This window comes from Strix uralensis, chromosome 1 (genome assembly GCF_047716275.1).
Source record: "Strix uralensis isolate ZFMK-TIS-50842 chromosome 1, bStrUra1, whole genome shotgun sequence".
NCBI lineage: Eukaryota > Metazoa > Chordata > Aves > Strigiformes > Strigidae > Strix > Strix uralensis.
Genome location: NC_133972.1, coordinates 4,208,808 through 4,224,613, shown reverse-complemented (window position 1 = coordinate 4,224,613; position 15,806 = coordinate 4,208,808). Strand labels below are relative to the sequence as shown.

Sequence of the window (15,806 nt, the reverse complement as noted above, 5' to 3'; positions counted from 1 at the left end):
GAAGGACACGGACCTGCTCGAGCGGGGCCAGAGGAGGCCACGAAGATGCGCGGGGGGCTGGAGCACCCCCCTGTGAGGACAGGCTGAGAGAGTTGGGGGGTTCAGCTGGAGAAGAGAAGGCTCCGGGGAGACCTTAGAGCGGCCTCCCAGGACTGAAAGGGGCTACAGGAAAGGTGGGGAGGGACTCTTGATCAGGGGGTGTAGGGATGGGATGAGGGGTAACGGTTTTAAACTGACAGAGGGGAGATTTAGATTAGATGTAAGGAAGAAATTCTTTCCTGTGAGGAAGAGGTTGCCCAGAGCAGCTGTGGCTGCCCCCTTCCTGGAAGGGTTCAAGGCCAGGTTGGACGGGGCTTTGGGCAACCTGGGCTAGTGGAAGGTGTCCCTGCTCATGGCAGGGGATTGGAACTGGATGATCCTTAAGATCCCTTCCAACCCAAACCATTCTAGAATTCTATATTCTGTCTTCATAGTCATATGTTTAGAGCAGTGTGAATTAAGGTGTCTCAAACTAAGGCCTTGAAGCTTCAAACCAGGTTGTCTCTGGCAGATTAGTTACTTGTAATTGTGTATTTGTGGAAATGTCTGCATTGCTCGGTACTGGAATCTGAGATTCTGTTACCTTTAGACTGCAGAATCTTGTCCAAGACACCATCACACACAAAGTGAATAATGAGTTTCAGTAAGTCATTAGAAAAGCATGTAATGGCCATAGGAGAGACAGGGATTCAGAAATACTGTGACACCCTTTGACAGCAAGTGTACCTTGGCAGAAAATTGGTGGGCAGTGTGAGTAAAGTGGTCCCTCTTTGGAAGCAATTTTTATGGATGTTTCAGTTCCATTTCTGAGCTGCTCTGTATTAACTGCTGTTAACCAGGTGTTAATTCTGGCTTGAGAAGTGGCATTACTAACTAGGTCAAAATTATTCCAGAGTGCAGCCCAATTACATCTGAGCATCAGACAGTGGTGGGACTGAACTCTGATGGGATATCCATGTACAGGACGCTCTGAAATATTTATTGGAAGTTTAGTTTTGCGTTGAGGTCTTCATGTTTCCCTCTTAGTTTGAGCCGGAGGTCTGACTTCACTGTTGACCTGGTTGATGGGGTGGACTGCACCCTCAACAAGTTTGCAGGTGATAAAAACTTCACATATCATGAACTGGAAAGTAGAAAACTGGATGAAGTGGCTGGATGAAAACTAGAAAGAGTAGCTGATACACCAGATGGCTGCATGGCAGAGAGGAGCCTCGTGAAGTTCAACACAAGGAAACGTAAAAGGAAGAATAACCCTGACTGGAGGTCAGGTCTCTTAGGGAGAGCGTTGCCAGCAGGTTGAGGTGATCCTTCCCTTCTGCTCAGCACTGGTGAGGCCACACCTGGAGTGTTGGGTCTAGTGCTGGGCTTCCCAGTAAAAGGACATGGAATTTCCTGACAGGAAAGTCAGGAAGTCCAGCAAAGGGCCATGAAGATGATGAAGGGACTGAAGCATCTCCCCCATGAGGAAGGGCTGAGAGGACTGAGACTGTTCAGCCAGGAGAAAAGAAGGCTCAGGGCATCTTATCACCATATAAAAATATATGAAGAAGAGGGTGTAAAGAGAACAGACCCAGGCTGACCACTCAGTGAGTGCCTTGTGACAGGACATGAGGCAACGGGCACAAGCTGAAACATGGGAGATTCTGGTTATACAGAAAATGCTTTTTTACTTTAGGGTTGTTACCCGTTGGAGCAGTAATCCCAGAGAGGTGGTGGAGGCTCCATCCTTGGAGATACTCAGGTGCCATCTGGACAGGGCCCTGAGCCACCTGCTGTGGCTGTCCCTGCTCCAAACCAGTCTCCAGAGCTGCCTTCCAGCCTCAAACTGTCTGTCACACTGTCTGTGTTCTTCCTAATCTGCCCATGAAGTTTATGGTGGAGCTGTGCAATGCAAAGTGATTTAGCAGGTCTGTTTTTAAGCTCCCTTTTCAGTTTCTCCAGTGTAAGAGTCTTGTTGATTTATGAAGGTGTTAGGAGTGTCCCCTTCCCCACCATGCTTCCTTCCTTCTGTCTTCTGTTTTTTTTTCCAAGCTGGAAAAGCAAGTGGTGCTAAAGGGAACACACTTTTCCTTGTTATCAGATGATTTGAGAGTAACTCCTGTTTTCTTGGGGCTAGGTAGCTTTGCAGTTACAGTCCACATATTTTTCATGCATTTAAAACCCTAAATAACGAAGCTACATTACCAAGTATTTCAGGTTCCTTGGCTTGTACTATAATTTGGGTATTTTCTTGCCAGAGCTCAAATTCAGGGGCTGCTCTTCATAGCGAGCACTTAATAAATATTCTTAGAAGTCCAAGATGCCTCTTCCTTGTTTGCTCTGTGTGGAATAATCTGATACTTGTGGTATGTGGCTGCACACAGTTGTTAGCTCTGTGGCTTGTGCAACTGTAGCTGTTGAACATTAATCCCTTAACAAATGGGTAGCGACTACGACAGTGTGAACCTGCAGCAAGATACTCGGTAGCTTTTGCAGATTGTACTGCACTAGAATCCTTCTAACCAAGTCTGTTCATCAGGTAATAGTAAAATTTTATGGTTTTTTGCGGGGACTGAAGGTTGAAGGTTTTTAGGTTGAAGTTAAGTCCTGGAACTATGTCATGTGGTGGGCATTTCATGCATTATAGGCTTGCCCTATTCTTCTGCTCTCTCTGAGGCATCTGCAGTTGGCCGCTATGAGAAATAGGCTGCTGGGCAGATGGACCCTTGGTCTGACCCAGCACAGCTAGCTGTATGTATATTTGTTTTAGATTACGTCCACCTGAATAAATGCAAAGCTGGCAGCAGTGGGGCACGGCCAGCACACAGTGTGGGTCGGGTGCTGCCTGCAGGAGCCGCTGCAGACGTTGGCTTACGGGAGCGGTTGGATGGCCACCTCCTGTGGAAGCGTTCTGTGGGCTGGGGGGAGGAACTCGCTGATGGCCACAGTGTCACATCTGCATTTTTTCCTGCAGTCATATCGTGAGGACTCTGAGCAATGGTTTTTGGCACCGATTTACTGCTGGAATTTAATGTGTTTGCGCTCTTCAGAAGCGTTCCATTTGCTTAAGACAGATCTCGCTGATTCATCTCAGCCACCTCACTGCAAAAACGAGTGAGAAATGTGCTGAAAAGTGGAGAAAGAAGCTGGTGGGGAAAAAAATCAAGGCTCAACTTCAAGGTAGAAGCTCATTCAGGCAGTGTTTCTGTCCGACATGATTGGTAGGAGACCCTCAGCACTGTTTGCATACTAGTGCAGATTAGTGTCTGAAACAAGCATGGACCAGTTAAGTAGTAGGAACCGCAGGTCTTTCTGATGAGGAAAGATGATACACGGGTGATCCAGTGGTTTCATACTGACTTTTATCAACAGGGAAGGAACTAATAACATCCTCAGTGTTGCTGAGAAGGTTAGTCCCTGTCCCTGAAGAAGCGGGTGGAAAAAGGAGAAGGTGGTAGAGCACAAAGGAGGCATTCTGTATTCTTCAGCCTTAAACATGGTTAATAAAGACATTGTATTGTTCAAGCAAGCAAGGGTGGATCTTACACCCTGAGTTCTTGAAAGGGAGAGAGGTGAAACAACTGGCATCTTCTGCACCTGTATGCACCCAGAATCCAGGAGAGCTTGGAAAACTGCTGCAGAAGAAATTAACTCAGTTGTTCTTGTTTTCCTCCCCCACACTTCAGTAAAACTTGACCATCTTTGTGTTCAGAAAATGTTTTTTAAAGCTGAAATAAACCATGTGGTCCACAATTTGTCCAGCATCGGTTCTGGTTCTCAATCAGTGTGACAAGAGTTAACGTGGATGTTTCTCCTGTTCCAGAAAGGTCAGGTGTCAAGGATCAGGGTGCACAGTCACCACAGAGTGTCTGTTACAGGTAGTTTGAATGGATTGTGTCTTTAACCTTGGAAGTATTTTGTGCAGACACTGTTTTTAATACCTATAGACAAGGCATAGCATATCTGTTTTTGTTAATAAATTAGTATTCAAAGCAAAAGCAAAAATTCCTGTGGCTCATTCTTACTCTATAGTCTTAATCAAAGTCTGAAAATCCAAGTTAGTCTTCACTTCAGAGGGAGGATTTGTTGCTGAATGAGCTAGTGACAGATGTAGGGCTTGTTAGTTAACTTCTTGTTTTACCTTTGTAGGTTACATTCATTTTCACCATCCCACTTGAATGGATCTGTGTTAAGATCTGCATTTTTTTCCTAGTAGATTGAGAGTGTCACTGAAGCCTAACTGCCACAAGAGTAGTTCCTCCTCCCAAGCTCAAAGAAGAACAGATGATGCCTATAAATCTGGTGATCAGGGTAAATTTGAAATTCCTGTGTAGTTCTGAAGAATAGTTTTTAGTTAAGAATTTAAAATCAAGCAGTTGACTCTGTGAAGCAGGTTTGGGAGAATTAAACAGGGTGAGTCTTTGCTGGTGTTCATTGACTGAAGCACGAGGTTCTGCTACTAAAGAATTGCAGAACTGGCTGGAGCCAGAGCCCTTTTGTGTGTGTGTGCATACATATATTTCTTTCTAAAAGAACATTTCACTGTCTTACAGGTTTGTACTATCTTGTGTGATAACCAGAGGAGCTGAGTTGCTGTCAGCCTCTTCATGTTCCACATCCACAGGGAATACAGTCTGCTGTGGGACTGCATGATGAAACTAGAAGCAAGTTCTGTGTAACAAGACCTCTGTTCTGCTTTGCAGAAAAAAAGGAAACTGGCAGCACAGAGCAAGGGGAACCTTTACTTTTGCAGTGCAGATTTTTGAGGGCCCTGTCAGTGGGAAACAGGGCAAAGCAAACAGTACATATTTCTGGATAAATGATGTTTATGCACTTACCAAGGCTAAGGAGGGAACTGTTGCTGCCAAATGTCTGTCCTCCTGTACCCCCTGGCAAGATCCTTTTCATCAAATTTCATATCTTTCATTAGCAATGGGCTTTCAGGTTGTTCTATCTTTGTGATAGTTTAGGCTGGAAACAAGCTAAAAGCTTGTTCTACAGTGTTCAAAATGGAGGTGGTAGCTATTTTAAAGCAATGTATCACCACCTTCCCTGTTACCTAAGACCTGGCAGCTCTCTGCTTTCCTTCATATTCACCAGCTGAAGACTATTCTGGGGTGGTGGAGATCTCCGCTTTGATTCCGAGAAGGAGGAATATGCAATTGTAGGGTTTGCAGTTCTGTTGAGTTGCCAGCTGCCTCAGGCTGACCTGGCAGTTCTCCATCTTGGCCCTCTAAGCTGTCTTGAAAATATGTAAAATAGTTGGATGAACATTTTTGCTTCAACCTACCTCATGCTTGGTAACTAAAATGCACTCTTTCTTGAATTCAGCAATACCAACTTGTAGATGACCTATTTTTCCTTTAATTTGGATTTGCAGAAGGGTGTCAGGGTGCACTGTTACATGAGCATCTAAAAAGAACCTTCTCAAAAGCAAAACTTTTTGAGCTTTCATGTCATCTGTTTTAGAGCCTACTTTTCTTCCCTCCTTTCTCTATGCTTTTCATTCTGGTGTTCACCTCTTTCCCTGACGGTCAAAAAAAATCTCTTAACAAAGAGAAATGTGAGAAGAATCAAACCTGAGGGCTAGAAATCACTTGTCTGTAGCTCACTTGGAGCAGTTCTTGCCTTTGGTAAGACGTGCACGTGGAAAGCACCTAGGCCTGTCACATCTCGCAGTCCTTGCAGCGTTTAGCATCTGTGGGAAGCTGGGATGCTTCTGACAACTCAGCACCAGCTCCTGGTTTGGTTTTTTTTAAAGTACCTCTTTAAGTAGAAGGTGCTCTAAGGTTGATGTCTGAAGTAGTAGGTCTAGTGAATTTCTCTGTATCACTGGGTGGTTCTTTCTCACTCTGTCCTCTTTTTATCTCTGCTGTCAGTCTGTCTCAGGTATCACTGACAAGATCAGCTGGTATCACATGCCTGTATAAGGCTAAATAAATTAAAGAACTAATGTTTTAGCATCTTACTGAAATAAGTGTAATCTAGAATGCGTACTTCATGTATTCTTCCATCAGACATTCTCAAAACTTTTCATAAATGTGAATCCTCAAATACCATGTGATATAAGTAAATGTATGTCCCTGCTTCCCTTATGGCGGCATATATTTATGTTGTAGTTGGCTCAAGTTGAGGGAGCTTTTGAAAAGAGGCCCAATAGTAGGTCTTGTTCCTGAGCTCTGCTGCAAAACAATACCATGAGCAAGTCACACTGCCTAGATCATGTTACAATAAGGACTATAGGATGTAAACATAGGTGTGTACAGACAACAGGGTCTGTTTTAACCTTTATTTAAATCCTTTAAACCTGGATTTGCTGTGGGGCCTTTTCTCTGAAGATAGTTGCTGAAAGTGGGGATTATAATAAAAATTAGTTCCAGTGTTTGGTGTGCTGGGAAGTCCTGTTCCTGGTGGGTGTGCATCAGTGTCTTCTAATAACACAGCTGCCACAGCTCTTGTAGTCTCAGTAAAATATAGAATCATGGAATGGTTTGGACTGGAAGGGACCTTAAAGGTCATCTAGTTCTAACCCCCCTGCTACGGGCAGGGACACCTTCCACTAGCTCAGGTTGCCCAAAGCCCCGTCCAACCTGGCCTTGAACCCTTCCAGGGAGGGGGCAGCCACAGCTGCTCTGGGCAACCTGTGCCAGGGCCTCATCACCCTCACAGGGAAGAACTTTTTCCTTATATCTAATCTAAATCTCCCCTCTGTCAGTTTAAAGCCATTACCACTCGTCCCATCCCTACACCCCTGATCAAGAGTCCCTCCCCCCTTTCCTGTAGCCCCTTTCAGTCCTGGGAGGCCGCTCTAAGGTCTCCCCGGAGCCTTCTCTTCTCCAGCTGAACCCCCCCAACTCTCTCAGCCTGTCCTCACAGGGGGGTGCTCCAGCCCCCCGAGCATCTTCGTGGCCTCCTCTGGCCCCGCTCGAGCAGGTCCGTGTCCTTCTGCTGTTGGTGCCCCCAGAGCTGGACCCAGCACTGCAGGGGGGTCTCAGGAGAGCGGAGCAGAGGGGGAGAATCCCCCCCCTCGCCCTGCTGCCCACACTGCTCTGGGTGCAGCCCAGCACACGGGTGGCTTTCTGGGCTGCAAGCACACGTTGCTGGCTCACAGGCAGTTTTCCACCCACCATTATCTAGAAGAGCTCAGTCAGTGTTTCCATCACCCTTTACTTGGTGCCACAGCTGCGGGCGCTGGCAGTGGTCAGGTCTTCACCACAAACTGGAAATCTGACCATCAGCTGCATCGCTCTCAGCGTTTCCCACAGCTTCTGGATATCGAGGCTTCCTGCTCAGGTGCAGCAGTGGCCACTGCTCGTTTCGGTGTAGCTCACCGTAGCCTGGTCCTAGAGATGAAGCCTCAGCCTCAGAAGCAGCAAGATCCCTTCTCAAGCCTGATCTGTTTTGCTGGTGCTGGTGAGACAAAACCAGCCTGTCCCATTGTAATCCTGCAGCACACTGGCTGCTTAGACTTAGTGCCTCTAATTTTAAATGAGTTAAGTTTTATAAAAGATTATTGTTCTGAGTCCTTAAAACTGACATGTGATTGCACAGGGAAATCCAGCTCTCGGTAAGCACGTAGTATGAATCTGAAGTGTTTTCCTTAGATTTCTGGACACGCTCAGACATCAACATCAAAATCATTTAGTGAAAAAATCATTCTTCCTCAGTCACCTGTTCAGCTCATTCTGCTTTGTTCATCACATATTTGTTCATCACATACTCGATTTTACTATTTTAATTTATGTCTCAGCCTCAGTCAGATGCAGGATGATTGCTGTATGTATCTCCCCCAGGCTTTTGTTTTCAGCAGATCATTTGTGACAAGCAGGTGCTATGTGTCATTTAGAAGGATGAAAACTGATTGCTGCTTCTGAGCAGTGACACGAGGCTGTGCTGTGTCTCCAGATTGTGGCTTTTGTTGGGCATTTTCACTTCTGATGTATTATGACATGATTTTATTATTCCTTTTTCTCTTCCCTCCCATTGCACAATGAAATGATAATAATGAGATGTTGTGTTTTTGTCAGACTAATAGCAAATCCAACAAGCTTTGCTTCTGATTTCATTGTTCTTTTTCAGCTTTTTGTTGTTCAGTCTGAAGCCTTGTTTTTATCTGCTGCTTGTCCCCTCTGTGGCCTTTGATGGTTCAGGCTGATCCCTAACGAAGTGGGCAGAGTATTGCATGAAAACAATTCCATTTATTGTATTTATTCTGGCAAGAGAAGCTCAACTATAAACAGGAAAATATGTCAGCAATTTAAGGCCCAATAGATTGTTGTGCATCAGACAACAAAAAGACAGAAGTGACGTCATAAGAAAGCCCAGGAAAGTCGGGTCTCCACCAGTTCAATTCTGATACGGTTTTATTCAGTTTTGAGAACCTCTGGAGCTCAAAACACTATTCTAAACTCTGAAATGTCTGTTTCTCAACTTCAAATAGTTTGAAGTCTTTGTTGTGGGATAGCTGCTACAATCATCTGAAGATTGTAGTAGCAAAGGAACAAGAAGATAAATATTTCGTAGCTGTTTTGATGTCTCATTAAAAGCGCTTTGAGGACCAATGAAGTTACTGACAAATATTGGAAATAGTTTAAATCTTAATGAGGAAAATTAGGTGATGAGTATAGAGTTTGGGTCAGGAAAGCAGCCATCTGAATATGATGAATGTCTCATTTTTGTGCAGGCTACAGAATAGTTGAGGCATGGCTGTACTTAATGGTTTTAGCACTACTAACTTCCAGGTGGTGGAGAGTAGTTCAGGTGAGGTCCTGCAAGAACTTCACTCCTTTTTCTCCCAGGACTTTTAGTTATCCCTTTCCAAGGGAGAAAGACCAATTATCTCCTGTGTTGGGGAAACACAGCAAACAGTTCCGATGAGAGCTAAAGTCCTCTTGTGTTGCAGCTGTGTCTCCTGTCCTGCAGAGGTTGGATTTCACTGGAGTGGGCTCGTTTTTCATGACGCATTCATTTTTTGAGCATTTCTGTCTAAAAGCCTAGTTTAAAAAAAAAAAAAAAAAAGGCACAATGTTTCTTGCTTATGTCTTGACCATAGTTACCCGCTACTGAAGCTGCCGCTGCCTGGAACAGGACCTGTGGAGTACAGCACCCCCGTGAAGGATTACTCTCCACCCTCTCCAGACGTGGGTCTGCAGCAGGGAGATCTCAGCGAGCGTCCCGACTGGGTGAGTCCTGCACTGGGGGTGGCTGGGGATGAGATGGTGAAACATCCCTGCTGTGTGACCTACACTTCATTGTGATCAACAGAACGTATTTCTGGTGACATGTTCCTTTGTGTAACTGCTAAGTTTAGGCTGTGTTTGTCTTGTATTAGTCTTACGTTGTCAGAAAAATGGATGATAGGCATTTATGAGAGTTAAAAGCTTTGAAATGCTGTTTAAGAGCCCATTTTTCCAGGCTATCTAAGGCAAGTAGTACACTTTCTAAAGCATTATTAGGTTTTAAATAAGTTTAATGATGGGTTCTGGCATAACAGGCCCCAATTTCCTAGTGCCATACGAAGGCATGCAGTTTTCCTCGAGCAGCAGGACAAGCCTCCTGCTGACATAGCTTCACACACCTGCCCTTGGCCTCCTCTGAAGGGTGAGAGCAGGATTTAGTCAGCCTTTACTGCTGTAACTGTCTGCGGAGATGCTACCAGTCGTTGCAGTGGTGGTTTTGGTGTTGTCAGTCTCTCCGAAGGGATCGGGATTCTGGCTATCAACCAGCTTATCCTTCAGAGTTCACTAACTAGCTGTGAGAATGGGAATGGCTGTCTGGCCTGGAGGTGGAAGAAGCTCCTCAGCTCTTGCATTTTTCTCTCCTTTGGCTTTAAAAATATTCCATCTAGCAGGTTTAGGATTTTTTCTGATGGTGTAGGTAGTCTAGGCTTCACCTCCAAGACACAGGCTTTTTTCTTAAGGTCACAATCAAGAGTTTTTCATTTGAATTTTAATTTAGGCAGCCAAAGACACTGTCTGTGGAGCTAGCTACTACAGTGTGGTCTAGGGAGTGTAGGGATGCTTGGAGAACCTGGTGAATCTAAAGGTGGGTTTTGGTTTTTCTTTAATTGGCTGGTATGTGTCATGCAGGTAAATGGGACTTATATCCCTGTGTTAAGGGTTAGGAATTAACTTTTCATTTGTATGAGCAAACTGGAACCCTGATGGTTTCCAAGAAGGCTGATAACCTGGTCCAGGAAATGAGGAAACAATTGTAAAATCATCCTTTGTAACCTGCATTGTTCTTTTTCGTTCCAGGGCCTCTCTTAAGTAGAAGTTACCTGCTTGCTTAATGCTTTTGATGCCTTCAAATCTCTACTCTCTCCATGCGTGCTCTTCTCACTGTGATTGAAATAATTTGCTGCCTTCTACACTCCCTGGTGCCACTGAGAGCTTTTTGTGCTATGCTGTTAACTCGGGCTGCTGCTGGCTGATTAAATCTTCCTTTCTGCTTTGTTGCCTAGTTCAGCTAATAGAGCACAAAAGTTCTGGCTGCCGTGGCACGTCAGCGCTGCAGTCCCCAGAGCAGGGTCAGCAGCCTGGGCACAGACACCAGAAAGATTTAAATGGCACACAGCAGAATCAGCACAGGTTGGGGAACTGCAAGCGTTGTGAGAGGCATCTGCGAGAGGCAGCGAGCCCCTGCTCCTGCCTTTCATTCCAGTACCAAATTCAGCAGGAGCTGGGAGCCTCTGCCTCACAAAGCAGCACAACAGACTGATGCCAAAATGGTCAGTGGCATTTTGCCTCTTTGAGAAACAGACTCTTTTTGTTCTTGCTGGGTTAGTACTGTCATGTTTCACCTCTAATTTGGGAAAGGAAAATATAGTCTGGCAAACCCCTTCCTGAAAGGTTGCCAAGCTGTGGTCTAATTCTGCTGAGCAGCTTCCCACTCAGCGTGTGTTTTCATTCTCCCTCTGGTTTGCCCCACAGTACGTTGGTGCTCCTGTGGCCTACATTCAGCAGATCTTTGTGAAAGCTACTGTCTCCCCATGGCAGAAGAACTTCCTTGCTGTTGATGTATTTCGTTCGCCTCTCTCCCGCGTCTTCCAGCTAGTGGAGGAGATTAGAAACCATGCCCTGAGAGACAGGTAATTACTGTTCATTACAGTTTGTGTAGAAGGCAGACTGACCCACTGTTGTACACACCCATCTTCTACATCACTGCCTTGTAAGTCTGATTATTAGCTTTGAATTTGTAAGATTCTCAAAATTGAAAGAAAATGAGCGATCACTGCTAACAAGTGACATCATATCCATCCTGCACGTAGAGCAGTTTAGTTTTTGTGCTAGAGAACTTGTCTGTCCTCTAGTCACTGACAGTTGTCAGGAACCTTCCAGTCAGAGTCCTAGGCAGCGAGGTGTGGAAGGGCCCTCCAAGGTTATACCTGTTACAGCAGATTGCAGCGTCATATAATCCCTTCATAAGCATGCAAGCTTTGTATTAAAGCAAGTTCATTTGACTCCACCATGCCTATTGTGAAGCTCTTCTAGAATTTCACGTGGTCAGGAACCTTCTCCTGACTTTCCAATTTGGCTATATTCAGGTCCAGTTTATACCTGCTTAGTTTTGTCCTGGCACAGTCTTTGTGCAAAAATAGCTTTCCTCTGCTTCCAGATATTTACAGGGAGAGCTCACTCCCCGCCCCAAATCCTTGTTTGTTAAGCTAAACATACAAAACTCTTGGCTGACTCTGGTAAGATGCTCTGTATTCAGTTTGTCATCCTGGTTGCTCCTCTTGGCGCTGCTGTTAGCGTATCTTCCTGAATGTGGGGGATCAGAACAGTATTCTCAGAGAAGTCTCATTTGTGTGTTATTTTCCATAGAAATGCCTTTTCTGAAATATAGTGAGATTCCAGGTCCCTTTTTCATGGCCAGTCACATAATCAATCACTTCATAATGTGTAAAATTAACGTCTCCGTGTCCCTCTCTGTCACTTCCAGCTGATGAGCTCCTGCCTTATAGCAGAAACTCTCTTTAGTCCCCAAGTGCATGGTCTTGCACTTTGTACTGTTAATAGAAAGGGGATTAAATTTATTCCAGCCCTTGCATCATCCATTCCAGATATTCTGTTCCTTTTCTGTATTAAGAGTGTTTCTTTGTTTTGTGTCATTGGCAGATGTCCTTATATCTCATTCCAAGGTTATTAATAAAAATATATCATAATCCTGGCTTTCTGAACTGTCTGTGAGAAATTCCACTTTGTTTTCCTCAGTACTAGTGTTCCACTTTCAGCAGCTCCATGACCATTCTCCTGTTAACCTATTTCTTTACTGCCTCACAGTTTTTGTGCTAATTTTTGTGTCTTTCCTGTGAACTAAAGCATTTTCTGTGTGGTGCTGCATCAAAAGCTTTATTGGGGCCCAAGTAGATGAGATGTGCTGTGCTTTCCCCATCCAAGAAGTCAGGCATTTTAAAGAAAAAGACTAGTTTGGCGCACTTCTCTTTGTAAACCAAGATATTTGATACACATTAACTTGTGTCTAATTTTTTTTTTTTTTAAATAAGTTTTCCTTCAAATTCTAAGTTTTTATCTATGGTTTTTGGCTAGGTTTACTTTCTAAGGACAGAAATGCTTCCCTACTTGTCCGTGTTCAGTGAGAATAATGATGCTGAGAACAGGCCAGGTGTGGTGAAAAATGAGGAGATTAGAGTCTTTGATCATCTCCTAGTTTTTCAGCCAGGAGCTTTCTTCATTTTTTGTCCTCTAACTCACACAGGTAGGGAAGATTTACTGCTTGTTCATACTTCCTTGACACATCCTTCATTGCTTCATTTTACTCTACTTGGCGATTTGTCCTTTTTTTTTTTTTAAAAAAAAAACATTCTGTGCAAGCTAGCTGCCTGCTCTCTCTGTGGTCATTTTCTTAGAAATGCCAATTATGCTGTTAAATAGGGAGCTCTTTCCTACCAGCTCACAAATCCTTGACACTGACATTCTTCCTGTGTTTTCAGTTCATCTCCTCCTTTATCATATGTGTAACTTTAGACAGTAATCTGTTTATAGTTGCCAGTTACAAGTTAGAGACAACTTGCTCCCAGGGCACGGTTGTCTTCTCATTATCTCCCCTTGGTGTTGCCCTTGATGAACAGTGGTGCAACATGGAAGCAAAATTAAACTTACATGGCTACCAGAAGAAAAAGACTTAAGCACTTAGACCTAAACCTTGGGATAAGGGCTCCTGTTTTGGTGATGGACTCAGATATTTCAGGAAATATCTAACTCTGAGATAAATTCTGAAATATTTCAGGTCATTATGAAGTTCCTTATTGTCAGTTGCTTTTTGTCAGTATCAAAGTTGAATGCAGCTGATTTTCTTAATACGAAAAAAGGCATTCTTTTTACACTAACGTACAGAAGGAGCTGAAGACTATTGACAGCTGGGTAGGAATCACAAGGTGTTTATATTTTCATCAGCTGTGAGCTTGCTGAAACTGTTGGGCCCATCATAGTTTGTAAAAAGTCAGAAGTGGCCTGAAATTTGTCGTTTGCTCCAGTTCATGTTTTTTGGTGTCACTCTGCATCCACAGCGAACTGGTAGGGACATCAGCTGTGTGCATTTGCTTCACAAATAAGAATGTACATAGGCTTATCGGCAGTATAAACTGTTATCACTGTTGGTTTCAGAGTCTGCTAAAGCTGAAATACAAAACAATAGTCATCTTATTCTTCCTGGAGCTATTATCAGAGGCATCACTGCATCAGTTCCTTTGAATTATCTTTCAGAAAGCTTTTGTTCCTATAAACATGGTATTTTCGAGCGTATTTTCTAGTATTTTCTTTTGCTAGCTGTGACTTTTCTAGGTATCTTGCCATATAGTGACAGGATGTAGATTCTGAAGGAAGTTTTCACAGAGACATAACTCAGATCGACACTGGTTGGTTTCCATGTTTGCTCTTTGTGGTCATTATAGAAAAAAAACTCTAGAGAAGGCATTTTGCAACAGGACCCTCAATGTCTTGTCTTCTGGAGCCAACTTCTCTGTAATCTGCGAGGCTGGAGCCAGGGAAAACTGGACTCTTGTAACTTAGCCTTTGTTAAATTTTTTTATTTACTTTGCCCTTCCTGTGCAAATCCCACCAGTTGCCTGTAGCGCGTTGAGGGAAGCATTCTCTTTTGGACCAGCAGCTCTTCCTTGTCCAGTCAAAGAGTGTGCTGACAGGTTTTGTCACTAACCCTTCACAGCCAGATCCTATTCTAAGCCCAGGTTGACTCTTGCTTGAATTACTGGTTGATAAGAATCATGTAATTGTGTTAAAATGAAGTTCGAGGACAAACACAAGTTCCATTTCATACCAGTTACACCTCTATTAATTTCTGAACCTGTAAGGCATTTTCTTTTCCATACAATGCGGAGGAATTCTGGAAACATTTTGCACAGTTGCAGATATTGAGTCCTTTGTACATTTTAGAGCACTCTGTACACCTTAAATAATCCACTTCAGGAAGGCTAATAACGATTCCTGTAAAATGTCCAATTGCATGTGTGGAAAGAATTATGCAGAGGAGTTTAAGGTCTTTAAAGAAGAATTCCAGGGAGGCAGTTTCTCTGTAGTTTGGAGGCATCTTAAATGTGGAACTGAAAGTTGTGGCACCTAGGATGGGTGAAGAGTGAAAGCTGTGCGGACAGACAGTATGCGCAGAAACGATAACGGGGTTCTGGAGCCTGTACACATGTTACAGTGAGATCCTGGTCTGTGGCCCGAGGTTCTTGATCCTTAGTTATGAAGAACAAGAGCAGTAACATGGTGATGCAGGTCCTTGGGGTGTTCATCTCAGCAGCTCTGCCTTTTGTTTGTGAGAGTTGCAACATACACGGCAGTGTCTAACCTTTGTTTGCGTTTCAGTTCTGGTGTCAAAAGCTTGGAGGAAGTTTGCCTTCAGGTAACAGATCTTCTGCCTGGCCTCAAGAAGCTGCGGAATCTGCTCCCCGAACACGGCTGTCTGTTACTGTCTCCAGGGAACTTCTGGCAGAACGACCGAGAGCGATTTAACGCTGACCCAGATATCATCAAAACCATCCACCAGCATGAACCAAAGACATTACAAACATCAGCTACTCTCAAAGGTAAAATGCTGAAATGCCAGAGAAGTTCTGAGAAATGCCTACAGCTTGCATCTCTAATTTGTCCTCAGCATCTCCAACATCTAGATTGACAATACTACTAAATTGGGTGGCGTTTTGTTACTCACAGCATCTGAAATGAAGCTGCCAGATATATGTCATCTCTCATTTTGCATTTGTATTTGAACTCAGTTCTGTATTTGTGGAAAGTCAGCCACTCAGTCAGACTCCTTTCTGTAGGTGTAAAAATAGCAGGTAACTTCTCTAAGGCTTTTTGTTCCTTTTACTCTCCATATGCTCTAGCTTATCTTTCTCCCTCACACTATTGTCTGTCATACTCAAAGGCTGTTTCATTGTCATAGATAAATGAACATTCATCGTGCTTCCTCGTGTGCATTCAGATAGCTGCTTGCATATGCCCCAGGTTGATGTTGGATATCATAAAAGTATTTTTCTCTCTTAATTAAAAAAATAAGTCTAACCATGTCTGGGCTCATACTGTTTGGTGGTTCCATAAGGCCAGAGGAAATGCTGTTCCTTTGGTTTTAAAGGAACTTTGTAGGTGTCAGGAAGCCTATAATATGGCATGTCTAAAAAGAGGTTTTGTAACCCTAAAGTAAGTTTATTTTAAAGGCTATTTTTTGAGCATCCAGAGTGTGTGCACACTGTGGTTTGGAGCACATGGAGCCTCTCTTTGAGCGCTCATTCACAAACGAGATAG

General features: G+C 43.9%; 1 protein-coding gene across 3 annotated transcripts in view; it reads left to right on the top strand.

Annotated features, from left to right (window-relative positions):
• SCAP (SREBF chaperone) overlaps nt 1–15,806 on the top strand; it is a 65,758-nt gene that overhangs the window by 22,738 nt on the left and 27,214 nt on the right. For all 3 annotated transcript variants that reach the window (XM_074875824.1, XM_074875906.1, XM_074875989.1), the window contains 3 exons: nt 9,071–9,200; nt 10,950–11,107; nt 14,868–15,088. In XM_074875824.1, coding sequence (XP_074731925.1) covers nt 9,071–9,200; nt 10,950–11,107; nt 14,868–15,088 — 509 coding nt within the window. The remainder of the gene's footprint in view (nt 1–9,070; nt 9,201–10,949; nt 11,108–14,867; nt 15,089–15,806) is intronic.